Source organism: Thunnus maccoyii, chromosome 5, assembly GCF_910596095.1.
Source record: "Thunnus maccoyii chromosome 5, fThuMac1.1, whole genome shotgun sequence".
Classification (NCBI taxonomy): Eukaryota; Metazoa; Chordata; class Actinopteri; order Scombriformes; family Scombridae; genus Thunnus; species Thunnus maccoyii.
The window spans coordinates 29164289-29192272 of record NC_056537.1 but is presented as its reverse complement, the minus strand read 5'-3'; the positions used below and the strand labels follow the sequence as shown (position 1 = coordinate 29192272).

General features: G+C 39.2%; 1 protein-coding gene across 1 annotated transcript; it reads right to left on the bottom strand.

The window, feature by feature from the left end:
• Positions 1 to 8441: 8441 nt before the first annotated feature.
• parvaa (parvin, alpha a) lies at positions 8442 to 27682 on the bottom strand. Its single transcript, XM_042412472.1, has 13 exons — positions 27345 to 27682; positions 22510 to 22599; positions 22102 to 22172; positions 21365 to 21467; positions 20811 to 20951; positions 17966 to 18081; positions 17757 to 17815; positions 15434 to 15453; positions 15280 to 15341; positions 13899 to 13967; positions 13488 to 13589; positions 11181 to 11253; positions 8442 to 9473 (listed from the first exon to the last, which is right to left on the bottom strand). The coding sequence occupies exons 1-13, from the start codon at positions 27478 to 27480 to the stop codon at positions 9397 to 9399; spliced, it is 1119 nt and encodes a 372-aa protein (XP_042268406.1). The 5' UTR covers positions 27481 to 27682; the 3' UTR covers positions 8442 to 9396.
• Between the last annotated feature and the right edge of the window lie 302 nt (positions 27683 to 27984).

Sequence of the window (27984 nt, the reverse complement as noted above, 5' to 3'; positions counted from 1 at the left end):
ACCAAACGGTCAACCTGCTCACTCACTGGGAGCAAATTTTGAATGCTTAAATGTATAAAAACTCTTTCAGACATGCACGTTGTTATGTTACTATGGTGGCATTTTAACATGTTGGTCTCTTGTTTAAATAAGCTCTTGAGTCACTTTTCCATAAAGTCACGACATCAACCTGACTGGGTCTAACACGGCTTTAGTCTAAATTGAATGTTGTCATATTACCTTTAAGGTTACAGCAGCACAGGGTTGAAAACATTTCATTTTTAAATCACTGTGAGTGAACCAATTTTAAAGATGCCCTCAACATTTTTTTCACACCATATAAAAATACTCTGCTTTGAATTAGAATTTTGTCTAATGTTTTTTTCCATAAAATTAACCAACGAAAAATCCTTAAAATTTCCTTTACTCTGTCCAAAGTAGTTGTGATGTCACAAACCACTCGTAGGTACATGTCATATTTAAGGCACAGAGAAACTTTCCCTCTTCAGCAGATAAATATGAAAACAGCCTTCTACTGTCAAACTCCGCACATCATCTGCACAGTGAGGCTCAAACATCAAAATGAAGCATCAAAAAGCAAAACATATTTTAAAGTAGGGGGGGGCTTTAAGTGGTAGAGGACATTCTTTCAGATCAATCCATACAAATATGTTTATCTCTTTTTTCCACTCATGGTGCAGGGAACGTTCATCAGATCCCCAAATTCTCAACTTTTATTCATTTGAACAGCTTACTAAGATCCAGCAAAAATGCTTCAAATGTGAGCATTTAGTAAAGCATTTAAAGCAGCAGGATTTTATATTCTATCTAATAAATGTTGACACTGATGAGTGGGGGTGGGGCATTCTTCACACCACTATGGTAATTGGTCAAGCCACAGAGATATTCAATTCAATTCAATTGCAAACTTAGTTTCAATCTCCGTCACTGATGCAGCCTGTGACAACTGGGAACATGTTTATCCCGTTTCTCATTATTTGCCAGATATCACACAAGCAAATCTCTCAACTCAGTTATTTGAACAGTATCATTAAGGAACATTTTGTTAAGGGACACCTACTGTATGTCTGAATGACAAAAATCCATATGGTAACAGGAAAAACAGCAAGGTCACAGATTTCATTTTTAGCAGAGAAATGCCAACGTCAAATGTTTCTGAGGGTGCAGTTAGAGAGACTCCTAAAACCTGGTTGACACATCCGCTGTACAGAGCTGGAGGACCTTGCCCAGGTACTGGCATGGTACTGGACTCCTAGAGCAGGAAAAACGTGTATTCTACTACAGGAAAGTGGACAAGCTTTATGCTCTCCTGCATATGATTGAGGGGGCAGGGGAGTTTGTTAATCCTCTTTGCATGTATGTTGCAGATCTGGAACCGGCCCATGAATGTATGCGTTCCCTGAAGTATCCTTTAGGATATATTGCTGGATGAGAGGGTGCCAAGCCACAGCTGTGTTCACCATACACTCAGATCAAAAGCCACTTTTGCATTCTTTGCATTGAAAGGGTTCTTAGACAAGGATGTCCCTTGTCTCCTCTGCTGTTTGTGGTTTTCTTGTGTATCAAGGAGAAGAAGAGAGTTAACATTTTAACAAGTAGAAAAACTGATTAAAAATGAAAACAACCTGAACTTTGGCCTTGATGCTTTGGTAACACTGCAGCGCAACACACTGAATGGATCTGAAATTCAAAAGAATGAGTAATTTAAGTAAGACTTGAGCACAAAAATTAATCAAACTTTCACCTGATGGAATTTATCACCCACGATGAGACTGTAACATAAAAAACCTGAGGCACAGTATACAGTAGTACTGTAGCGATGTATTCTCGCACTTTGACAGAAACCTTGAGCTTTATAACTGTTGCTCACCTCCATCCTTCCACATATTCTAATATAACCATATTCTCGAGTTTCTTTGTTTATCTATTTATTCATTTATTTATTTACTTACTTATGTATTTTCACTCAGTTACTTCAACAGTTGCAGCCTTGAAAATGTCTGAATATCCAAGATGGCAAAACACTCTGAAACTATTGGACAGCTTCAACGAATAATTATTTTCATATATTAACACAGTTTATTCCATGTTTTCACATGCCTGTATCCTGCGGTGATCTATAATGTGAGCCATTGTTTTTAGTGTGATAAATGTAATATTTTATATAATTATATTTTAAATATTGTGTGACAAAGTCAGGTGGTAAGGAAAGGAGTCTTGAGGTAATGTGTTGCAATGTAAACATGTTTCACCAAGGTGATACGTCACTCTATCTCAACAAGAAAAATCAGCCTAATCAAGCCAGTAGTAGTGATATAATGAGGACCTTTGAAATGAGGAGCTGGTCCTGCTGATTGCCTCCTTGAGCCCCCTTCAGTTTGCATACTAGGTACACATAGATAATGCAGTCCTTTAAACCTGCTGCTCAGGGTTTATCCTCAACTGCAGCAGACAAGAAACATTGTGAAAATTGTGGTTTTGTACTTATTCTGGGTTTTTAAAGATGCACTATGCAGGATTTGTCAGTTGGTGTTTGTAAACAAACAGTATTCAAAGTTGGCCCCTCCTCCCCAGCTCTACAAGTTAGTGAGAGAGAGAGGTGTGTGTATGGGGGGTGGGGGGTGGGGGCGAAAGCGGCCAACCTATGACAACCCCCCTCAGAAGAGAAAGTTTAGTTTCTCTCCTGAATTTCTGTTTGTACTTTCAGATATCTGCTTCATTTAACTGTTCCTGATCACTTTCAGCCATATTGGAGTCACGTTAAGTTACTCCTGATGAAAACATTTCCTGCTGCTGCTGCTTCATATTAAAAGCTTTCCACTGACAAACTAATGGAAGGCTTTTATTGTGAAAAAATGTTAACACAAACATTTTTTCATTTTGCTCATACAAAATTTTAAAGCCACACTAATTAATATTTTATATTAACAGTTGGTCAAACACCAACATGCAATGTGAAACATGTCATTCGTAGTGACAAACCCACAGAGAATTATCAACCAACCCTGCAGTTTTCTCTCAGCCATACAGAATGTTTTAGAATCTTTTAGCGCATTGTTTTGGTTTTACGGCCCGCAACTTTTGGTTGTTTTGTTTAGGGCCAGTCTCACCACTCATCAACCTTGCATTTGGAAGCAGCAGGCAGCTGTTTTCATCAGGTTCCAATAAAACCACTATACGCTCCCTGCCCACCACCAAAACAGCAGAGAGACAAAGTTTGCATCTGGCCGATGAACACAGTGGAGCATAACGATGTTCCATTTAGTTCCTTCAGTAGTTGGTGGAGACCAAAACAGAGCTAAAAGGAGAGTGAATATTGGACTTACATTCGTCAAGTTGAAAGAAATACAACTCAAAAACAAATGTGTAAATAAGCAACCGCTTGCCAACAAGTTCACTATAACCACTGTATAAGGTGATAATATGTCCATGTTGAGTTTACAGATTGTTCTGTTGCCCCCAAGCAAGCATAAAATCAATTAATACTGATTTAATGATTGTTTTAATTTGCTGTCAATAAGGATTTTTTTCAAACAAATCAGTTGACACGAGTTAGTGTATGTATATGCAACATGGAGTTTGAGAGTGTAAATTTATTGTTAACCTTGGAAACCATAGTTTGACAAAGTAGGACCAATTACTAATCCATCTGCCAATCAAAAGCTCTGTAAAAGTTAGTTTCTAGTACATATCTAACACTGGTCTTGATTCTAACACACCTTGCTGTGAGAACATTTTATTCACATCAGCCTATTTATTCTGCTTTTTCTGCAGGGGTTCCTTTTAATCACAGTTACTTTCTGAGGGCCATGGTGACTCAGCCTTGTGGGAGCCTGCCTGGCACACTGCTCCACTTTTATACTTGAACACAATACCCTCACAATGAAACCCCAAAAGTGTATACTGCAGTAAAAAAAGTGGCAGATGGAGTGTGCCAGTTGAACACAGGGCTTCAGGTACACTGAGCCTCCTCTACTTTTGTGTTTATAAACGCTCCCTTTTGTAGACAGGGAGCAGACCAGCCTCCCTTTGAATTTTTGACATTTATTTGACGCGTGGATAGCGAACCATGCAGACATGAAAGATAGCAGTTGCAGTACTGAGGTTTAGGGGCTCAATTTCCATGATCGGCATTGATCAAGCTGCTCAGAGAGGGAGAGAGAATGAATGAACTAGTCAAAGGAGGTCACAAGCGCCTTCACTCTTCTGATGCCTCTGGGGACTGCTGATCTAATCAGTTTTACCTTTAGTGTCATTATGTGCATGATAGGTGATCAGAGACTGTGATGGAAACAGTGACCAGACCGCACTGTCCTGCCCCAAAGGGCTACAACAGCAAGACATATGTTCCAGGGATGAACTATAGAGCTATAGGCACATCTATCTTGCACTTTCATTTTTCAAGATGAACTGTCGAGAGGTTTGGATACTGTTTGACTAAGTGTAGGAATAGATTAGACACATATTCAAGGCAAATTTCAAATTGGTGTGAAAGTTAGATGAGAGGACTGATACCACTCTTATGTCTGTGCTTTTTCTCTGATCTGAAGTTGACTAAAATGAGCGTCATTTTATACATATCCCTGATGAAGTGGGTCTCAGTGTATGCAGCAACCAGGGATCAAGTGTGAGTGTGTTTACTTGCACAATCGTATCCCAGTTATTATCGGGTGTTTGGTATCCCATTTATATGTTTGCGCGTGTAAAGATCACATCATACCATGGTTTCTGGAACCTGCATGAGCCCTTAATGTGGTTTTAGAAAACCCAAATATGCTAGCTTGAGTACTCTGATGGAGTCCTGGGCACTGTGGCATGCAAACACCCTATCTAGTTTTTTTTTTTTTTAGCTCTGCAGATGGCAATGTTGGTCTCTCCTTCAGTCAAACACTTAAACTGAAATATCTATTAAATGGATTGCCATGAAATTTTGTTCAACGTTCATGGTCCCCAGAGGATGAATCCTATTGACTCTTGGGACCCCTGACCGTGCCACCGTTTGGATAAGATTTTTGGTTTTGAGTGAAATGTCTCGATAACTATTGGATGGAAATACAGACATCTACTGTGTGTTGCTTGCAGGATGAACTATAAAAACTTCAGCAATACCCTACTTCCCATCAGGTCTAAATTTTAATTAGCCCAATACTTTGGTTTATAGCCAAATATCTGCTAAACTAATGACATTCCCATCAGCCTCAGCTATACTTTGTGTTTAGAGCAAATTAGCATATGTCAGGAGGCTAACACGCTAAACTAAGATGGTGGTAAACAAAGTAAATATTACCTGATAAACATCAGCATGTTAACATTGTTATTGTGAGCATGTTAGCATGCTACCTTAGTATTTAGCTCAAAGCACCACTTTGCCTAAGTGGCTAATGCTTTAGATTCACAATTTTGATCACTGCCATGTTTGCAGGTGCATCATCAACTCAAATTATGTAGCTGTCATTAAAACAAAAATATAATGATAAAGGATTTCATCTATACGTTGAAATGAAAGTGACAGTCTGACACTGATCACTGGTAGGATGAAGTGTACTCCCGCTTTCCTCAACAGGTGATCAGATGGATGAGCCACATCTAGCAGAGTGTTAAATGAGTCCAGGCAGCCAGAAACCGAACTGGGTTCATCCTCAACTGCTGAGGTACTAATGCGCATGTACTCACTGTGTGTAAAACTGCACATTCATAGGTACAATGTGACCTCTATGTCTCATGACTCTCTTTTGACACATAGATATTTACTGTGTGACCCACTTTAGATTTTCATTCCTATATATTTTTCATGTACAGCAACAAGCTTTTGTAGATACTGGCACTTACCATGATGCAAGAGCTCTCACTGTAAGAGCACTTCACACTAGGGAGAGCACATATACAGATGAACACATAATGGACTATACTATATGATATTACCTCCTCCCTGTCTGTTCGTCCTGTCTCTACTCAGAGGGACAAAGTGATATTGACAGGCAGTTGCTGCTGAGACATTCAAACAGATGACTGGAGGCAACTTTCTAAGAAATGGAGGAAAAGGAAGAAATGTCAGCACACAAACACATAACATCGATATACTTATGACCGATAAAGCCATCCTGCTGTACTTTACTTAACATTACTTAAGTGAAGTGCCAGCAAAACATTATTGGGCTATATGGCGGGGCCTTTTATCTAATGCCACGTAATATAATAATGTGATACTTTATTGATCCTTGCAAGTCTTTTCTCTTGCCTGCGTTGGTTCATAAGGAGGTCAGAGGTGAGTACCAACTGCAATGCACTTCAGGACCTGCTAGAGTTTTGGTGTCATGCTCAAAGACATGTATTCTTGAACCTGAGTCTTTATCCAGACTCACAAGAGGTAGACCATAAATAGTTAAAGGATTACATGACTGGGGGAGGCGGGGTAATCCAATAGATTGTGTTAGAGATGACAATTTTAGCTAATAGGTCATCTGTGATGTAAGGTGTTGGGAAGACAACAGAACAAGTTTTCGAAAGTTAACTTTTTATAACGAGCTCATTGTAAACTAATATCTCCTTATTACAAAATTCATTATAACGTTTTCCAGAAGGCTTATCTTTATAACAAGAAAGGTTTCTTGTTAAAATGAGAAAGTTTACTCATCATAATAAATGAGAAAAATTATCTATTTTTAACATCATTATAACCAGATAGATATAACCAGAACATTTTTTCCTCATATTAGCAGCAATACACTGCCATAACTTTCTGAGTTGCCTATAACATAAAACTACTGAGTGTACCACTAAATTTCTTATGTTCTGCACAAGGTAAAGGCATTAATCCAGATGTACACACACTGCTGTCTGCGAATGATGACAGAATAAGTAAGGGGTAATGTAAACAGTCATTATTGTAAAATATAGCTTTCAAGCTGCAATAATTGATTTTTTGGCAACTTGGGGCTGTGGAACTAGATGCTAGAAATGTAACATTTACATTTGATATGGCTAACGTGTTAGTAAACAGTTATTCATTTACACATTCAGCAGATACAGAGAACATAAGCATTCATTTGGATCATGTTTCTGGTGACCTAACACATGTAGGTCTAATATTCACTCTCCTTTTAGCTGTTTTTCTCTCAACCAGCTCAGAAGTTTTAATAAAGAAGACAACAATGTCATCCAAAACTGCAATACTGAACTCATTATCAAATACTGTCTTCTGCATTGAACCAACTTTCTTCTTCAGCATCATATCAAGTGTGTACATGCATTGCGGGTACATAAGGGTAAACTGTAGTTACAGTTGATGTCTGGTAACAGGTGAAACGTTTCAAACCATTCCCGTCTGTGAAGCGACTGTCATCCCTCGCTCCATTACTGTGGTGTCTTCAATCAGAGGAATGCAGCTGTGTCCCCATGTGACCCTCGCATAGAGCGCCAATGTAACAATAATGCAATAACAATAATGTAACAAGGTAATAACTAGAGCAGCTGAATTGTTCCCTGGGCGAGGGAGCAGAGAGGAAATGATCATAACATGGTTTCAGATCCCTCAGGATCTGTTGCAACTGACATGAGAGCATCTGAGAGGGCAATCATCACCGGATACTGTTACTCGAACCGAATGTTACGCTGCGTTCCTGGCATTTAGTTGACACACACATACTGTATATGCACCTACAGTTCCTTCTCTCTTCACATACCAAAATGGGAATGTTTTGAAGAGCTCCTTGAAGGTGAACAATATTGCTTCATTGAACATCACTGCTCAGGCTTTACACTTGAACTCTTTGTCACTCGTTCGCAAACTCTCCATTGAAGATTAAATTATAGCCTTTACAATGTTCTCACCTTGAAATATGTTCCAATCCAAAAGGTATTACTCACTTATTACAATTTAGAGACTCACACTCTATATTTAAGGGACTATACACACACACACACAAATACACACACGAAGGAAGGATTCTCTGAGTTCATACATAAGTTCTTTCATACAAACACAAATTGAAAAGCAACAGGCAGAATCAAAAACATCTGAATCCGAGTGTCTTTGCAATGTGTGTGGGTATCATCAGAGAATACTGCAATACCACAGTATAATTAATAGTACATCAATGCACAAACACACACACACACACATACAATATATACACACACATCTATCCCCCCTTTCTTTTTAAAAGCTACTGTGGAATGCATGAGGGAAAAAAAATGAACCTTTTCATCCATTCAGTAACTGTCCTATCCATTTCTGCCTACATTGGGGTCAGCTCCAATTCAGAGAGCATTTACACAGCTTTTCCAACAGTCTGTCTCAATTTAGAGACACACAACAGAAAATTGTTGTGGAGGTTCACTTGTCTTTCTGGACGGGCAAAATTGGAACCAATCTGAATTTTTGTTTTGTTGCAAAAACATTCCTCTTTGCTTCCTTTGAGGGGCAAAAAAAAGCAGCCGTATTCTGGGACTGAACAATTTATTGGATATAATGCATTAAAACATAAATAGATACATGATAGAGAATGTGTTGGCAGCCCAAACAATTGATCATTACTGCATTTGTTGTTTGAGGAAATCAGATTGCCTTGGAAGTAGAACACTACATACAATTTGTAACGTAATATTCAGTCAAATTTCATTTGTCTTACAGAATGGAGTGAAATCTATTGTGTGTTAAAAAATATAATGTATTATAGTGATTATAAGGGTAATGGCGATGTACCTCAATTCAAAATAAGAAACATTATGAAATATAAGACAGGGAGACAAAATATTAAGTCGCTGCTGCTGAGTAAAGCCTTTATGTGTTTTACAGTGTGAATACAACAAAGCTTTGGTCAAATATGTCAAATGTTCTTCCACAAAGGAAATCTGGAGCGTTAAGACAACTGGGGAGCACATACATCCCAAAGTCAAGTATTGGGAGCTTAGGGTGTTCACATGTTTAAATAAAGGCACGACATAAAGACATGAAATTGCTGGAAAAGTAAGAAAGAACAAGTGTATCAAAATGTACAATAAATACAGTTTAACATTTTCTTTTCTGAATTAAAAGATACAAATGCTGTTAATCTAAAATCTCCCCTCCATGATAGCTATTCAGGGTAACAAAAGATGTTATAGAATGACCTCTCTGATTTCAGATTAACATTAGCTATCTCATTTAATTAATATAAGTCTGTAGGACTGTATGGCAATGCCCGAATAAAAGCCAAACATTTAGGCTGGTGTAAATTTGTTGCACATGTCTTTGCAGGGACTAAAAAATAAAGATTTGTGTGTGGTACAACAAAATGTGATGCATGCATTCTGTTAAAAAACAGATTTCTACAATGATTACAATGAAAAAATACATTTTTAAGCTTTAGCGTGTGGTCCATGGTAAAAAGTGTTCCCTCTTGCTACACGTGGCGCTCAGTCTACGTTCCTGTACCTGGTGAAGAGGTTGTACAGGACACGCAGGGTTGATTTAAGGTCACAGTTCACTATATCTGAAAAAACAGAAGAAGAGAAGAGTACAATCAGATACAATATAGGTCTTGTCTGTATAATGAAGTCCAATAAACAAGAGCAGCTGCAACAAACTGTGACACATTGCTGCCTCTTCTACAGCTTAATGGCCTGTATCCACCGGCCCAGTATTTCCTTAAGCAAACAAGATTCAGCAGATACCTGAGAGGTACTTGTGCTGTTGTGTTGTGCTATGATGCTGAAATATGATTAGTGGAAATCCATGTGACACACAACTCCACAAATATTTTTAGAACCTTTTAGTTTATTCCCTTTTGTTATTAAATGCCATTAATAAAAAGTGGGCCACAATGGACCTACAATGTCAGTCATGTTGCTCTGCTAAAAAACTATTTTCTGCTATTTTCTATTTCTAGGTCATTTTATTCTGATGCCTCTGTGGAGCTGTGGCTTTAAAACATTTTGCTGAGTATGACCTGTTGATCAAGAACATCCTTGATTAAAACACACATGAACAATGACCTCAGTTAAACAGAAATTTTGTAAAAATTGATTCAATTTTCTTTGACTAATTTTACAAACATCCTGTATATTAGATGTTTGGAAGCACATGGTTTCCATTGTTCTAACTTTCCCTCTATTTTTTAAAACTGCATCAATTGATTTTTTTCGACACAGTATCCCCTTATAAAGTTGTTGTTTCAAACATGTTTGTTTCAAAAATGTTAGCATTAGGAGTTGTTTATCTGTCCACCTGGAAAATACCCAATTTTTAATATCTTTGCAGCTCTTGTCTGCACCAACTCCTGAAGGAAATATCTGACTCTATAGCTGCTAAATGCTCCACTATGTTCACCAGCTAAGTGCTAACTTTGTGTACAGTGGGTTTATGAGAGACACCCTTTACACCTTGCATTAAAATGCGTTTTGAGTGATCAAACTGCAATCGGATACCACATGAAAGTAGAGGTGTAAATGTTCCCAAGAGGCACTGAGGATGGATTGTAATCCAATCAGCCAAACCACCTCCGGAGGTGGTCACGGACACGTTGTGACCACATTGAACACAAGTGTAAATGCAATTGTGTTGTCAATCCACAAACAACTACGTAGGTGGAAATATGTAATCACAAGCGACTGTTCTAAACTAGTGAGGTAGCAGCCATTAGCCAATTAGCAAGCTAAGGTACTAGCAAGAAAGCAGCAAAAACGCCTTGTATAGTCAAGATACTCGTGGATGGAGTCAAGACTGCTTCTTCTCCTGTTTTGACAACCTGGATACAGTCTGGATACAGATTCATATTACCGCAAGGTGAATACTGTTGCCTATTGTGGACTGAAACAAAACAGTAAAGTAGCAGGTTGTAAAACCAAAACAATGTACTGAAAAACTCTAAAAGGCTCCGTAGAACTGAAGGAAAGTGCAGAGTCTGGTGATAATTCTCTGTGGGTTTGTCACTACAGATGTCACCTCCCACATCAGATGTAGTCATTTGACTCATTGTTCATATAAAAACATGGCTTATTGCAGCTTTAAAATGTTTTTCCCCCCCAACCAAAAGTCTGAAGAAGTTGCAATCCAGCAAATTCTAAAAACACTATTTTCAAATGTAAAATTCAATGTGACAAAATTATATTTGCCTCTGTTCAGGCACATTTTCACTTGTTTATTGTGTTAATATTCACAATGTCTGACGAGGCAAAAACGTGGTAAATGTGCGTCCTACCTTCTGGCCGGGGCTTTGGTCTCTCCAGACCTCCATCCTGCATCAGCTCAAAGGAGAAGGACACGTTATGCACCTGCGGAGACAGTGACCAGTCTGTTAGGATACACGACAACTCAAAGGGAGACAGATTCACTACTGTGCAAATACCTCTAACACACAATCAACATAAACTTTACACACACAGGTGCAGGTGGGAAAGTACAAATCATACACCTCACATACAACTCCTCGCTGATAAGAGAATGTGGAAACTGTGCGCTCCGGGTCGATTCAAATCGTGCTACCGCAGTCCTGTGTCTGCAAACACAACACGGCTCTGTTCTGTAAGACCATAAGCCTTCAGCAGCTGCACAAACACTCTGCTCCCTCATTTATCAATAGATACATGTCACCAGTGCCACTCAAAAACCTCCTAACTCCAGGGACGTGATACTGTCATTGACAGACAGATTTGTCATGTCATAACATTGTACAAGTTTTGATTCTATGATTTCATGTAAGCAGAGAGCACTTATATTATAATTCCTTATCCAGTTGGAAGAAGGAGAAACACACATGCTGGAGATATGAGGTTTATTAAGTTTCTCCAGAAAACTGACAATTATGGTGGATGCAATAAATGACAGTGACCGTTTTAAGGTGGAATTATTTAGATTTTCAGTCGCAGTGCATTTAGATGAGGGCCTCGAGCAGAGACGCTGTTCTGTTGAAGAAACCAGCACAAAGACGTCTACGCAGTTCTGACTCATGAGTGATTAAAAAAAAAAAAAAAAAAAAACCTGCATGAGAGGAGGAAAACTAATCAAAGAGAAGAGAGAAATAATTGAAAGATGTTTTCTATTCTCTGCTCATTGTATCTGTGTGTGTGTGTGTGTGTGTGTGTGTGTTTGCCCTGCTGTGAAGTACTAAAAGCTTTGCCCAACAAGAGCTTATTGTGTGGAAAAGCGCAACCGCAGCCATTTAATACAGTAAAAAAGAGAAGAAGAGAATGAGCCTTAAGTAGAGATCTACTGAGCAGAAGCAGGAGAGCTTTCTTGATGCCTTGTGCTGTTTTTCACAGGCCACCCCTGGTGAATCATCGATAGGCCTCTAGGCCCTCACACACACTCACTCACACACGCACACACACACACACACGCACGCAGTAATAGAGCTGAGCCCCTAAGCCACTCCAGTGTTTCCCTGTGCAATAGGAGATTACAGATGCTGTGGGGCTGGTGCCTGTTCTTCCGGGCCAGGAGTATCTGTGTGTGTTTTTGTGTGTGTAGTTGTGTACATTGTAGCACTGATGCCCATTCTGCTTCGCAGCTTGGCAGGGGCCGCTGGCCAAGACCCAAACAAAAGGCTACTGTGGTGTCTCTGCAGATTGCCTGTTCAGAATACCGTAGTACTACAGAGGCCAATGAGAGGAGAGATGGCTCCGCACTCAATGGGCTCTGGGGAAAACGGATGGCATTTATCAAGCTATAGAGGGTAGAGTCACGGCCCCCTGTGCATGAGGCTCCTCAGAAATGGAGTATTGATTTAAGAGTGTTTCTTCAACTATAAAGGCGGGACCAAAGATGGGTTACGGCCCTGTTTCTCAGGGATCTCTAAAAGAAAAGAGTGGATATGTTAACGTGGTTGGGGTCACAACTACAGTGTCCATAACACAGCAGGAAACTCTTGCATTTGTGTTTCTTCTTGTATTTATTTAACAAACGTCAGTAGCTTTTTATATTCACTAGGAATAACAGTAAGAAAAAGTATTCAGAATCATTTGTTGTGGCTTCTTCATTGGATTTGAAGTGAAACACTGACTATTAGAATAAATTGTCTACATTCAGCTTTAATTTAAAGGGTGTTTACATCCACAACACAAGAACAGTGTCAACAACTGTAGCCCTTTGTATGTATACCTACCAAGGATAAAAAAAAGTGCTTCCATTCCTACAGTGTTCAACCCATGTGGATGTTAACACGACCAAACATCCTTAAAGCTCAAGTCAGCACTTTCATTTATAGTCACTGTTCATTTCTAATCTACTGAGCTGAACTGGAAATATAGTGTTTAGCAAAATATAGCAATATACAGTTTCTGCATGTCACTATTGTAGTCAGCTGTTTATGTTTGTCAAGAGAAGACAAGGTAAACAGCTAACCGTGTTACAATAAATGGTAGACATAAAATTAGCCATATTTGGGCTAAAACAACAAAATGAGTGTACAGATTAAGTGCAGCGTAGTGGATTATGTTGAAGTAGCGGTTTAAGAAGTTTGTATAGACATTTTTCACTGATGAATTTAGAAAAATCATCACACTTTTACCTTTTGGTCGAAATTTTCTGGTGTGAGGAAGAAGTTGTAGAGTGGCACAAAGTATCCCTCCAGCAGCCCCATCAGCAGCACCAGATACACACCGTCTGCAAACTGAGACAGCAGCACACTCAAACTGTGTGCTTTCACTGCATACAGGTAATATAATAAAAATGGCAGACAGGCTTGGAAACAATGTTAAATTTGATTATTTTTGAGACAACCAGACTAAAATCTCAATTACAGATTTAAATATATATTTTAAATGATTTAAAATGGATGTTTTTATGTGAAAATGTTTTTTGTTTGACTCCATCAACAAAAGGCTTAACTATAAAAGCAATAGCAGGTTATGTATGTAAGAATCAGTATATAGTATAAATTGCATAGATTTTTTTTTCTTGTGTGTACGTGTGTGTGTACCTGTGTTTCCAATTCAGACACCTCTAGGTTGAGCTTGTTCAGGTGTTTGTTCACAAACGTGATCAATGTCTGAGAAACCACAAAGAAGAGTATCTGTCACAAAAACTGGTGACATCTCAAACAAGACAAGCATACACATAAACACAAAGGCACAAATCTAAAGCCACCTTATTGCCTCCATGCAGCCATACTAGAGGTCCTCAACACTGGACAAAAACAGCTAAAAAATACATGTGCCTTTAAAGGTGCATTCCACCAATTTTTACACATGAACGTCAGTCTTCTTGACACTATTTGTAAACAGTTGTATAATGTGTTCTGTGGCTCTGGAGGTATGATGGAGTATTAGGACCACTGTCAGACAAAAAAAATAATCTGAGATTTCAAGAATTAAGCTGTAATATTTCAAGAACAAAGTCATAATTATTCAATTAAAAAATAGTAATGTTTTGAGAAAAAACAAACAATAGAATAGGTTGCTTTGAGAGTAAAATGTCATCTGTTATACTTAGATGAGGGTGATTGGATTCTGGCATTTCCTGACAGTCCACAGGTTACTGTAGCCTTTGAACTTGTAAAAGACTTGTGTTTGGACTGCAGTGACAGATTCCTCTGACTGGTAGCTCTGTGTCACTGTGTCTCCTCTGATGTGTGAGATCATTTGGAATCAGAGTCTGCACACTTCTGATGGAGGTTTGAGAGCGGCTGTCACAGCTGTCAATCATGACATCACACCTCCTTTTTATATAGTCAATTAAAAACAAACTTATCAGAAAAATGAGCACTTGGACGAACATCAGCGTGATGAGAACTACCTAAGATGACAGAAATCATCTTTAGGAAAATTTATTTGATTTTTAGTTTGTCTCTCATGTTCCATCCGCTAACATGGAAGAGGCGGGACTTATGACTTATACTACAGCCAGCCACCAGGGGGCTGATCGAGATGTTTTGGCTTCACTTTTGGGGAGCTGTTATTACGTCCATATTTGTATGCAGTCAGTGGGTGAAACCAAGCATTGTGATCGGATCTCAATATTTAAATTAGCTAGGTGGGGCCGACTTGTCAACAATCTAACATGTCAAGGAAACTACTACCATGAAAGGACGTTACTCATTTCTAAATCACTTTTTGTGAGGAAGGACTTCTACTACTTGCAGCTTTAGAGGGGCTTGCTTTAGCTGGCAGGAAGAGGCGGAGCTAGGTGATCTTTCAGATTACTGTGTCAAGTAAGAAAAGGAGGTTTAAAAAAAGGCTATTCTGAGTATTAGTTTAGTCTCTGTATCCATTTTTATGTATTTAGATATTACTCTGTTGGGTCCCCAAGATGGTGACAGACACGGCAGATAAATGTGTGATGCCACTGCAAAGCCTCAATACCTTTTTGACGACATTCAGTTTATCTGGAGCATGGTCGAACAGGGTGTCGAAAGCATCGCGTTCTGTGGAGAATCCATAAAATAAATAATTAATCAAACAAAGGACGATAATATGGTCATATGTGAAAATACACTCTTCTTTCATAAGTACATACCATGTCTGCCAGAGAAAGCTCTGTGAAAAAGAGAAAAGACATTGGAACAAGAGAGAAAATGTCAAATGCACAAATCAGAGGCCGCTTCTGCTTATTGACAATTTCACACCTGAATATTCATAGAAAAACATGAGATAATGAAAGACAAGTGCTTCCAATTCAATCACAGAGGAATGTGGAGGATGGAGGGATTACCAACAATAGACGTAGTTATGGTATCATAATTTGCTGAACAATAAACACAGGTGTACCTCGGGTATACAAATAACCTGGGTATCATCACTGGGATGTTCACAATGACCACATACTATAGCACAATGCAGTAATCTCAACAGCAGAACATTACTGTTGGGTATTAATACAATGAATGAAGACTGCTGTGTACATGCAGCTTTTCTATGGGAATGGAGGGCCTCTCTTGTCTATTATTACAATGTTAGTACTTTGGAGGATATTGTTGTTGGAAAGGGTCAGGTGGTTTTGGAGGGAGGGAGACGCTGCAGTGTGAGTGTCCCCAAGGAAGAGATATCACAGTGGGCAGGCCAGCAAGAAATGGCAGGCACTGACACACACACACACACACACACACACACACACACACACACACACACACACACACACACACACACACACACACACACACACACACACACACATATTCATGGTGTAATCTGTGATGGCAAAGGCAGGCAGGTCTGGGCAATGGTCCTGGTGGTGTGGTAATAACCATATTTCCACTGTGACCATGTGAGTGTTTGTGAGAGCCTCGTGTGTGTGTGTGTGTGTGTGTGTGTGTGTGTATTATTAACAGTGTATCTATCTACCATGACAAAATGTGTGTGCTCGTGTGAGCTGGCCTGCTGTTATCTCCCTTGCTGCTGCTGTCAGGCTGTAGGACAGCCTCACAGCGAGCGAGATGTGTGTGTGTGTCTGTGTGTTTGTGTGTGTGATTTAAATAGTCTAATTCTTCAGCTAAAGGTGCCATCACATCTCTTGTTCAGATACAATGGTTGTCTGTTAACAATTGCACAATATTTCTTGTAGAAGTAAAAAAAAAAGTCTATTTAAAGCTCCGTGGGCTGAACAGTTGTGTTTGCAGAGGGAAGATATACAAGGTTTTTGGTTTCAAGTCCCACCACAGTTGGGAGTTCTATCGACAGGCTGTGTGTAGGGCCGGGTATCAAACAACAACTGTAACGAGATGCTTTGAAGAGGTGGTCTCAGTCCGGTCAGAATCTAATTCTGGAGTGGTTCGTCTGACCTGACAACTAGCTGTACTCTGCAAGTTTGAGCTAAATGGCTCCCATAGCCAGGTGTGCTTTGCATGCTGGGAAATCAACCGTTGCTAGCAACCAGCCTGAGAGTGAATTGAGGTATGTTGCATTTGGCAAGAGAACCTTCTTCAGGACCTTCTCTCTTTTTCCCCATTTGAGACACAACTAACCAATGAGGGGAGAGAATGTTCTCATGTGGTTTGTAGTGATGCTTTTTGGTTCACTTGAATTTCTTGTGTGAAATAAAACCAAACCAATGGGAAAAAGCAGCAAGTTTACCAAAACCAGTTGCTGAGATTCATAATTTTGTTTTAGATTTCATTTTATTTTGGCAATGTTCCTGTATGGCTGTATATATTCAGATATTTAACATTTGAGAAATTTGACTTCTTTTGTTCAACCAAAGTACCAAAATGTACCAAAATTCAGGTATTGTTGGCACAAGAATCGAATAGCATAATATCATAGCTAATATGCCTAGAATGACAATGCTAACATGCTGATGTTTTTTAGGGTTCATCCTCTGGGGAACATGAATGTCTGTACCAAATTTGGTGGCAATCTATCTTATAATTGTTGACATATTTTAGCCTGGACCAAACCAACAGACTGACATTGTCATCCCTAGAGTCATGCCGCTAGCGTGGTTAAAAACGATATCCAATGCTTGATGTGTTATTTGTCGTAATTTTGTGAAGGCTGTCCTAGATCTTCTGAATGCAGCCAAAAAACACAGCTTTCATAAATAAGTGTTTCAACTTCTGATTTTTTTATGTTTGCAATTCATAAACAAATCATATATTGATACCAGTGTATCATTAGGCAAGCAAGGTGAATCTACACAATCTTAAACGGGAGAGTGTGATGGTTGTGTTGTCATAGAAGAAAAACATTCAAAAGATCTTTAAAATAGCATTTGATCTTTCTTTGTCAATGTAGGTACAATGTTTTGCAGAGACGTGTTCTATTTTGCACCAGCATTAATGTCTATCAACACTGCGTTTAAATGCAACACATGCCTTGTGAGGTGTAAAAATGGGCCAACTTACTCTGTGTTGCCAGTTATTTCCTCTTGAACTTGTCTGGATTGAAGGATGCCCTCTCTTTTCTGAAAGCCATAAAGGGAGGATGATATGTAAATGCAAATTAATTCAAGCAGTGAAGACTTATAAAACCGACATTCTCAATAAAGACACAAGACATCTCACATACTGTAAGTGCTTACTGGAGGGCTTTCGAAAACCAATGTAACACTCACCTGGACGACCACTACTTGAATAGAAACGTGGTCTGGCAATCTGATTGGTGCTCTGAAGTGTTGCGACAGCGCCACCAGCAGGTGCAGGATGGCAACTATACTCTTCGCATGAACGGCTAATGTGGGGAAAGACAGAGACAGTGTCAAATCATCATTATTAAACTTTCCTCATATATCTGCTGTTTACTGGTATATCCAATGTTGAATGCAGAGTACCTGCTTTCACTGCTACTGTTGTGCCCACAGCACTCATCTAGTTTAAAATGTCTCAAATCCATTCATTGGGATTCTTTAAAATCATCATTGCAATTAACTCTAGACATTGGGCTGCAAAATAAAAGCCACATATTTTCAATTATTTTCCACCCCTCTAGGAATTTAGAATTAAAAGTTTTATGTGGCAAGGTCACATACCTTCAACAGTAAATACAACACAAGATGCCAAAAGTTACCTTGAAGTGACATATGTATATATATATAAAAAAACACATGAATACAAGCTTTTGTAAGGAACAAAAGACAGACATCCACCAATTCTGGTGGATGTCTGCAGCATAAAGTCAAACACAAAGAGCCTGTTCAGTCAGACATACTGAGCAACATGTCTTTAGTCATCCGAACCATGAGACTGAACAAATAGGATTTACCTTTGGATACACAAAACAATCAGGATCAATTAAGTGTCTAAAGCAAGCCTTTGATTGTACCCCATGGCAATGGCAAATGACAGAGAGCAAGCTAAAAGCCTTCATAAAACCTATTAGATCCTCACTGCATAAGAGGATCCTAATAAGTTACATCAGGAGCAAGTGTTTTTCTGAGGCTTGTGAATGGGGGATGAAAGTAGGAACAAATAAAAGAGAATTGATTAAAAGAAAGCTCCTCAAATAAAAGGACAGCAAAATTAATTACATTCCATGTTATTCACTGAGCTCTTTAGCATTTTTGAAGACATCTCACACGAATAGCTTTCAAGGACAAACTTCTACCAAAGGTGTATTTAAGAATTTCATATAATTTCGTCTGAAATAAATTTAATTTGCTGTGGCCTCTCTGTAGTGCACCATTCTCACAAAAATCTATTGTGTTATTTGTCTCAAACCTTTTCAGTCTGTCTGTCTCTCTCTCTCTCTCTCATATATATATGTTACAGGTAATGATGTAAGCAAAAAGCAGTGCGCTGGGAGCCTGATAGTAATTATCATTACTCCCAGATAAAGATGAGTGCCATCAAAGGAGAGGTGGAGAGCTCTGTTGACATGCATGACTACATTGGTTGTTGTTGTTCTCAATCTGAAAGCTTGCGGCTCAATAAGAAGCATATAAATCCAACGGCAACACGAGTCCATCCAGACATAAATCCTTTAAGTGGAGATCTTAGCTTTTATGTAGCTAGTATCCTACATGCAAAAAAGGAACAATGAAAGTCATGCTCAGAGCTTGATTTATTTAATACATATAACACAATGAGATATTAAAAGATAGATCTACAAAAAGCCTACTATTGTGTGTTATTTAGGAAACTTTCTGTCTGAAATGTATTATTATCCCATAAGTTTAACACAGCCCAAGGTTCTCATGACAGCAGCTACATATCTTACTCACAGCAAACATTTTAACATGTTATAGCAGGAAAAACACAGGTGTAAATAACATGACCTGAGCCGACACATCTAAATCAAATGCGGACGCTGTTATTAGTTACATCTAAGGCAATCAGTGTGCTGTCAAACTGTCAGCACGTCATTCTTCTGTATTCTATTTTCAAGAGCATGCAGGAAGCTTCAAAAAAATTGTATATAACAGATAATATTTTCAAACTGTTTTTTTTAATAGAATTTTTATGTGGCTGCATTTTTTAATTACAATTATATTAAACAAATGTCAGCGTATCAGTCTGAGACTTGATCAACGATATATTGTATATTTTGATAAGGATATCTTAAATGAGTCTTTCAAAGAACTGTGACAAAGACATGTACTGAGCCGGACACATTGCAGTTGAAAAACTAACTTGTCAGTGCTCTCTGGTGGACAAACTACAGCATGTAATTGTGACAGTGTTTGTTAACTACCTCGGCATTTATACACTGCAATTTCCTGTTACGTATCTGCTGATATACGCCAACAGCAATATATCTGCAAGAAGCTAATATCAGATGATATAATCTGCTCTAATGCTGCTTTGAGCTGCAAGGAATCAGTTGCTAATCTACATTAAACATTAATTTACATTAGAGGCTCGTTTGAATGCTAAGTGTGTATTCCATTGGATGTTCATTTCCACTTCTACTTGTAGGAATCTCTTTCGATTGTTTACTTCTTAAAGCATATTGGATGGAATTAAAATAAAAAAAGTCCATACATGTAAATCCTTGTTTACCTACTGATACAGTGTACTCAACACATCATTCTATTTTTAGTTTATGGCGAGCAATTCAGATCTCTAATCGCTGCTGATCTTGGCGGGGTGATGTAGGGATGACAGATCTTTATCGTGCTGTTGTGACTCGATGCTTACTCTCTTAACTTTTGCTACGCAAGCTGTGTCACAGATAACTATCTCAGCAATCTGTTTTTTCAAGAGGTGCAGTAACAGAACGAGACCAAAAGTCTTTGTAGCAGCAAAGAGTGTTAAGATCAAGTTAACTGACACTGGATTGTATGTAGGTTATAAAAACATACAGCTAGAAATCTGAATTTAAAAATACATTAGGGAGAATATAGTATGTGAAACTATACAAACAACTATGGATTATAGTATTAAAGTTGTGTTTAAAGTGACTAAAGAGGATTAGTTATGTGAACAAAATATATGTTGTATTATCACCATTAGGTCACCTACAGTCAACATTCCAGCGAATGCTCCTGGTGGAGAGTTTGAGCGAGTCGTTGATGCGTTCTAAAACAGTCTGCAACTTCTGTTTCTGGGCGATCTCCGACTGGGTCACCTCCGCCACGTTGAGTTTCTCACCCTCCAGCTTTTCTGAAGAACAACACAAAGGCAAAGATAGTGACACACACACAAATGAATATCAATAAGATGAATAATTTACTTTAAAAAAACAACTATCTTAATGGGTGAGAGGGGGACAAAATATTAGAAACACATCTCGGTATAAGACCATGCAATTCAAACAAGTAAAACTACAGCCTCCATAAAGTTGAATCAACACCTCTGAAACAGTTCCAGCAAAAACTGACCATTATAACCTCCATGAAGGTAGGATTTATTGCATGGCTGTTGTGTTAGCCTGCATTCGTTTTAGTTAGGTGGAAGTCAGTGTACATTTTTAAAAATCTGAAGTGAAAATTTGTAAAACATAGATTTACTGTCCAGGACAGCTTTTGATTATGATAATTTGCCCTTTTTGTCAAATCCAAGGTTCAACTCCTCACCAAATAGTTTCTGCAGGACCTGTCCATCATACAGATCTTCAGCCAGATCCTTCACAATGATCCGCTCCCCCACCAGGACATCATTTATCCAGTCGATCAACACCTACATAGGCAGAATTGGAGACAAATTACTCTCACTGACAACTTCCTATATTATTTCAAAATTATCTTTGCATTTAATGAACTTCTCATCCAGTGACACATTTAATGCCCAGAGTAAATACTGAAAGCTAATATATTTTAGCAATTATAGCTCTAGGTTTACTCGTACAGGTCTGTGCTGTCTGCCTGGTAGCTTCAAGCCATTTCGCAGATTTTATTGGAACTGGAGTCTGAGCTTCAGCCGGGTCACTCAAGGACTTTGTGACTTTTTGGAAGGCATACTAGTGTTGATTAGGCGATATGCTGAGGATCACTTTCCTGCTGGCACATAAATCATTGCCCCAATCTAAGCTTTCTGACAGTCGGAGACAAGTTCTCCTTGAGAATTTGCCTGTTTGACTCCAGTGATTGCTCATCTATCCTTACATGTGTGCTCGCTTCGCAGAATCATGCTGCCAGGTTTTACAGGGCTGATAGTGCTACATGTGTGATAAGCTGGTTACTCACAAAACCTAAAAAAGAAAACTGATCTATACCTTTACACACACATACTATATGTGTGTGTGTGTGTGTGTGTGTGTGTATAATAATCTGAATATGGAAAACAAAACAAAACAAAAAAAATCAAACCTAACCTTCATGAGCTCCTGAAGTTTGCGGTCATTCTTGGAGTTTGGGTCCACCATGGTGCGCACTTCATTCTCCTCTAACGGATGAACAGAAACGGGATAAAAGTTCAAGCTTTATATGAACACAGCAGACTGTACACACACATAGAAACATTTCTCATCAACTTACTATTGTAAAAGATGTAACACTACACATGTACGTCATGAACCATTTGTTACAGCTCATGACTCGGTGGTGCCTTTTATTTAGTCTCATAGTGTAAAACGGTATAATTATCATCACTAAATGAAACATAAAATCAAATCTGTGAATTCCTGCCAAAATAAATAAATAAATTCTCAATGACAAACTAAAACAAAACTTTCTTTTATAACTACACCAGTTCATGTGTAACAGGGTCTGTGAGTGTTTACCTAGCATGGTGTCCTCAGGGTCCAGCTCATAGTGAGAAGGGCTGAGAGGAAGGTTGATGGCATTTATCCCCTCTTCCTGAAGCTCAGACACTGGAGTAAAGAGGTACAGACATTATATTACATTCATTTAAATCACAGGTGATGTCAAGCACATTCACACACGGCTACAACTCCTTGGATTGTGAATTTTGATGCAAACTTTAAAAAAAGGATGAGACTGGCATTATTCAAGATTTTTATTGTCAACAAAGGACCAGGATGGGGTATGTGGGATCGACTCAGAATAAACTACGGTGCCTGTGTTCATTGTAATTATGGCTTACAATCATCATCAATTAATGTGTTGATCTTTTCAATCAATCGATTACTCATTTAGTCTATGAAAAGGTCAAACAATTGTGAAAATGCCCAACACAGTTTTGCAGAGCACAAAGTGACATTTTCAAAGTGCTTATTTTGTAAACAGTCTCATATCCAAAGATGTTCAATGTACGGTGAGAAAACAGAGAAAAGAAGCAACGTCATGTCTGAGAGGCTAAAACCAGAGAGTGTTCAAGGTTTATTTAATCATTGAATGACTTCCACAAATTATTTAAAGAAGAGGTGAAAACTCAAGTAAAGTGACAAAAGTTAATGTTTATTCACCAACCACAAGCTAAACATGCAGCCAGAACAAGTCTCTGCGTCTTCCTGTGAAGCTCACACAGCAGCAGATCAGCTGAGACAAAGACAGAACGTCTCCCTGAACTATAATCACTGGCAGTTTCCAGCAGTAGTTTGGACGGCTCCCTAAATGTTCCCTCGATTCCACAAACAACCATTAGCAGACCCTCCGTTGAGACCCTCTTGACGTCAGACAAACACAGGGCAGTGTGGCTTCCTGCTTCTCAGCGGGCTTTATAGAAGCCCAGCATGCCATTCTTCTCAGTGTGTTAGATACCTGAGGAGGCTCGATCGCTGCCGATCTGTGTGTGTGTGTGTCTGTGTCTGTGTGTGTGTGTGCTGAGAGCATAGAGTGAACATCCTGTGCATTTCTCTGCCTTCACTGGAACAACATCCTCTTAATCAACACCATCCACAAGTGCTTGCATGTATGTCCATGCTAGCACGCACACATATCACATCACACACGGGTGTATGAGAATATTCCTGTAGAGTGACACATGCCTCACTCTTTTCATCCTATAAATTACCACCCACTCCCCCAACATTACCACCTCCAGTCTACCAGATACAATATCTAATTCTACTCAAGTACATAACAAGTCGCTTCCCCTTTTTTCTGATAGTTTTTGAAATGTGTGACACATAAAATTGAACAAAATCATTGCACGCATTAGGCTTTCTTCTTGTTTGTGTGCAGCAGAGCATGACTCTGGGGACTATTTTCACGAAGTACAGCTGGGACAGTCACTACACAAGTGCCATTATTCTCCACTTGTTTTACTATGGAAATCAATGAAAACACTTGCAGGCAGTGGTCCCAAAGTACAGGAGAATGAAATACTTATTACACACTGTGCTCTGGTGTCAATTGGCAAGATTGTTGGGTTGTTTTGTTTTTTTTAATCCATCCCTATAAGGATCCCAGAGACTGAGTTTTCAGAGTGGAATACATAGATATCTAGGTTTATTTGGGAGTCAGATTTAAAACACTTCAGCCAAGTAGAGATAAAGGACGACTGGCACAGATATAGAAGTAAATGAGGAATCAAGCTGTGTTAGGCAACAAAGAAAATAAACTTCTTCAAGAGAGGGAGAAAGTCTGAAAATTAGGTTTTTAAATTGTAAAACAATACGAGTCAGAATGAGGCATTTAATTTCTGGACTGGCTTATTTGGGACCCAAAAGCAGGAATTTCTTTTCAAAATGTCTTGTTTTGTCCAAAACAGTCCACAACCCAAAGATATTCAGTTTACTGTCATAGAAGACTAAAGAAACCAGAAAATATTCACATTTGAGAAGCTGGAATCAGAGAATTTGGTCATTTAAAAAAAAAAAAAGACTCAAAACTATTAATCAATTATAAAAATAGTTGGTGATTCATTTAATAGTTGGCAACTAATCGATATATCAATTCATCGATTAATCATTGCAGGTCTACTGTGAGTGCTCCACAATGATCAGTGTACTGGTTGGAGAATGTAAAGAGACAATTCCAAGTATCATCTTAAAACTGTATCAGGGCTTCCAGATTCATAGAGACTATACTTCTCTATAAATCAAAGTAAAACAGGAACCAGAGCTAAATGTGGAAATATCAGAGGAGGATATGTGCAGTGTAATAGAACACACATTTACTAATTGTACTAACTCAAACAGCAGGGTTGGACGTTGTGTGGGCACATCATCCCCACATCTTCTGGTTATGGGTAATCATTATCATATTTGACATATGAGGTGCATAAAAAGGGGAAATAAAACCCTTTTATAGCTGCTGCCTATAGCTGGCAATTTACAGACTCATTTGGGGGTATAGCTGTTATACAATAACACCATACCAATTAACACTATCTGATATTACCGTAACTGTCACTTGTGCTATTCAAGGATGAGCAAGTATGTAGAAACCTGGGTTGGGTGTAAGAGGAAGTACGGTGGGTGGCTTCATACATTACATGACCACGGTATTAACTCAGCCAACTCACAACTATTTGTTCATATTGAGATGTCAAGACTGCTATGATATTGTTTGGCATCAGTTCCACTGTCAAAAAACAAAATGTTCACCTACATTAACACTCTGTATATGTTCAGTGCAGATTTGATTTAATGTCATTACTGAGTAGGAGCCACAAACGTCCTCAGTGTCCTGCATGGTGGAGCTCACTGCGCATCACTCCTCCCCCTCAGTGTCGTAAATCATGCATCTATCCACTTGGTTAAATAAGGGTAATAATAAAAACCCACGTCAACAGATGCATCCTTGAGGAAACATGCTTTCTGTTTGATGTCTACATGTGAGGAAAGAGTGCATGCCGGTGTCGTCTCCTACCTGGAGGGCAGAGCGCTCCACAGCCCATGTCTGTCTGTCTCCGTCCCCTAGTCTCAAGCATCCTCTCCTGGCTAGCAGGATATCAGCTGTCTCCCCTGCAGCTCATCCTCCTCAGGCTGAGCTATACTGCAACACCCGACCCCAAGATAAAGTCTATATTTGCTCTATTTTCGCAGAGGATATAGAATTAAATATGTATTTCCTGTTTGCACCATGTCCTCCCTGCACACAGTTGGTGTCCATCTGTGTGCAGCGGACACTGCACATCCCTATGTCGAACCTCTTGACCTTCTCTTCTCTCGGTTCTCCTCATACCATCTCTTCCCCATCCTGGATCTTTCCCGTTCTCATCCCAAACCCCCGTTATGTCTTTTTTTTCCTTTTCTCATCTGGCAGTTACTCCCGTTCAAGCCGGTGGCCCCTCTCTCCCCTGCACACACAGCGGCTGCCATAAACGTCACAGGGACTTAAATTTAATCAATGATCAACACAAGAGCAACCAGCCCACATTTTCCATCAAATCATGGAACACACTGCAGACATCCTACACATCGCACTCAGCGTGTATATGTGAGTGCGTATCGAGCCAGGATGAATGTAATGTGATTGCATGCAGACGATATAAAATGGGGCTCAGCTGTGGAACAGTAACCCTGAATGACACAAAGTAATCATCCAATTGAAAGAGACCTTTCTCATTCCATGATAAAACCTGGCCTTTAGCAATGAATGTCAGGCTCACTGAAGACAACTGGATTTCCAAAGCGACCCTCGCGTGGCTGTAAACTGAACTAGACATTTTAAAAGAGGCTTTTGGAGTGTTCTTATTTAAATCACATTCTTGGTAGTTAAAATGCAACATAGCGAGGTTTATGAACTATTACAGAGGGAGGTGGGGTGAAATGAAGAGATAGTGAATCCTCATGAGCTTCAGAGCTGCTGAACCTGACCTCTGACCTTTGACCCCCTTGACCCTTTGTGCTGTGGATAGCAACCTTCCCAATGAGAAACAAATAAGTTTAAGTGTTTAACTCGTACTATCCCAAATGAATTAATTCAACTTGTGAAAAGCCACTTATGTTAAAGTAGGAATAATATAACACAGCCTTTACTAATGTTGGATGGATGTGAACTAAGAGATATAAAGTGTAGCAATGAGCATAGTCGCTAAACTTTTCAAAGAAAGAATAAAACTGTACCTAGAGGCAAGTTTTTCTGGAGAACATAAGCTGGAGAAGGGCTTGGCTCTTACGTTATAGGTACTGTTTTTTTATTTAATGGAACTGCCTTTAAATATTTTCATTTTAAGTTCTTCATATGTATGTTACTGAAATCTGATTTGTAATGCTGCTACTGTTTACCTAAATTTGTGTATTATCCTTTTGTTAAATAAAAGAAACAACCAAGTATTTTGCTGCTACTGCTGTTAAAAGTCTCACAGTGTTAGTGAGAGCAGGGGTTGCCTCAGTCTGTGACGGGCCTGTGTTTACTTGTGCCTCATTCCTCACGTATTACTCTAGTAGCGGGTTCAATACCTTACATGGAGACAGTCATCCCGCGGCCAGGAAAACACACACAAGCAAACACGCGCTGTGGACTGTATCATGTGGTTCAAACTGGTGTTCAAAGCTGAATTAAAAATGTAAACTATTGTTAAATGTGTTGGCTATTTAAAATTAGAGTGCGTAGTAGTGTTGTCAGGGATTATTCCTGCACAGCTGTCGGCTACGATGTGAAATATTGTTGTAACGTGATAAATTCATCTTCTGAAAACTGTAGAGTAGCACGAGCCAGCAACGGTTCTGCTAGTTTCTAGCTCGTTGTTTTGCTAGCTGTTTACCTTCTTTCGCTTTTTTCCTTCTTGCCAAAGTTCCTCCAAGTTTTCCCAGGAAAGAATCATCTTTCTTTCTGGAAGACGGAGATTTGGGCGTCGGAGACTTCGGAGAGGACGGGGACTTCTGAGGTGAGGAAGCCATCGTCGTAACGGAAAGTTAAATCCGGGACAGTGAACTCAAAGTTGTTTGAATTGACGTGGAAATGAAAGTTGGTTCGTAAAAGAAAAAAAAAATCACCGTCCACTCCCTAAAGCGGAAACGGAATTCCAGACATTTTCTCCCGAAGTTGGCTGGAGTAAGTGGCCCCTCCTCCTCTGGAGGAGGACCGGGAGAGTAGGCAGCGGGCTGGCCACGGGGGGGGGGGGGGGACTCCCCGGTGCTCGGACTCGGGAGGCACAGCTGCTAATTGAGGGGTACCAGGAGGAGAGGGACGGGGCCCTAACAGTAGAAATAAAGAGGCACCTCACACAGTGCTTCAATGATAGCACAACATTATGAATAAATTAAGCACTTCAGGTTTTCACTGTGGGACATTTTTGTTATTGTTCGTCGAGGTCTGAGGCCACATGTTGGCGCATAATGCAAAATAAAATATACGTCCAAAAATGTATTTAAAAAACAACAAAAAACAAAAAACTCAACTTG

What these genes read in the sequence shown, in the direction of transcription:
- parvaa (XM_042412472.1), bottom strand. Translation starts at nt 27,480, where the DNA reads ATGGCTTCCTCACCTCAGAAGTCCCCGTCCTCTCCGAAGTCTCCGACG. An exon ending in AACTTCAGGAGCTCATGAAG is followed by an intron (nt 21,468 to 22,101) that starts GTTAGGTTTGAT and finishes CTGCCTATGTAG; the next exon opens with GTGTTGATCGACTGGATAAA. An exon ending in AGCTTTCTCTGGCAGACATG is followed by an intron (nt 15,342 to 15,433) that starts GTATGTACTTAT and finishes GATTCTCCACAG; the next exon opens with AACGCGATGCTTTCGACACC.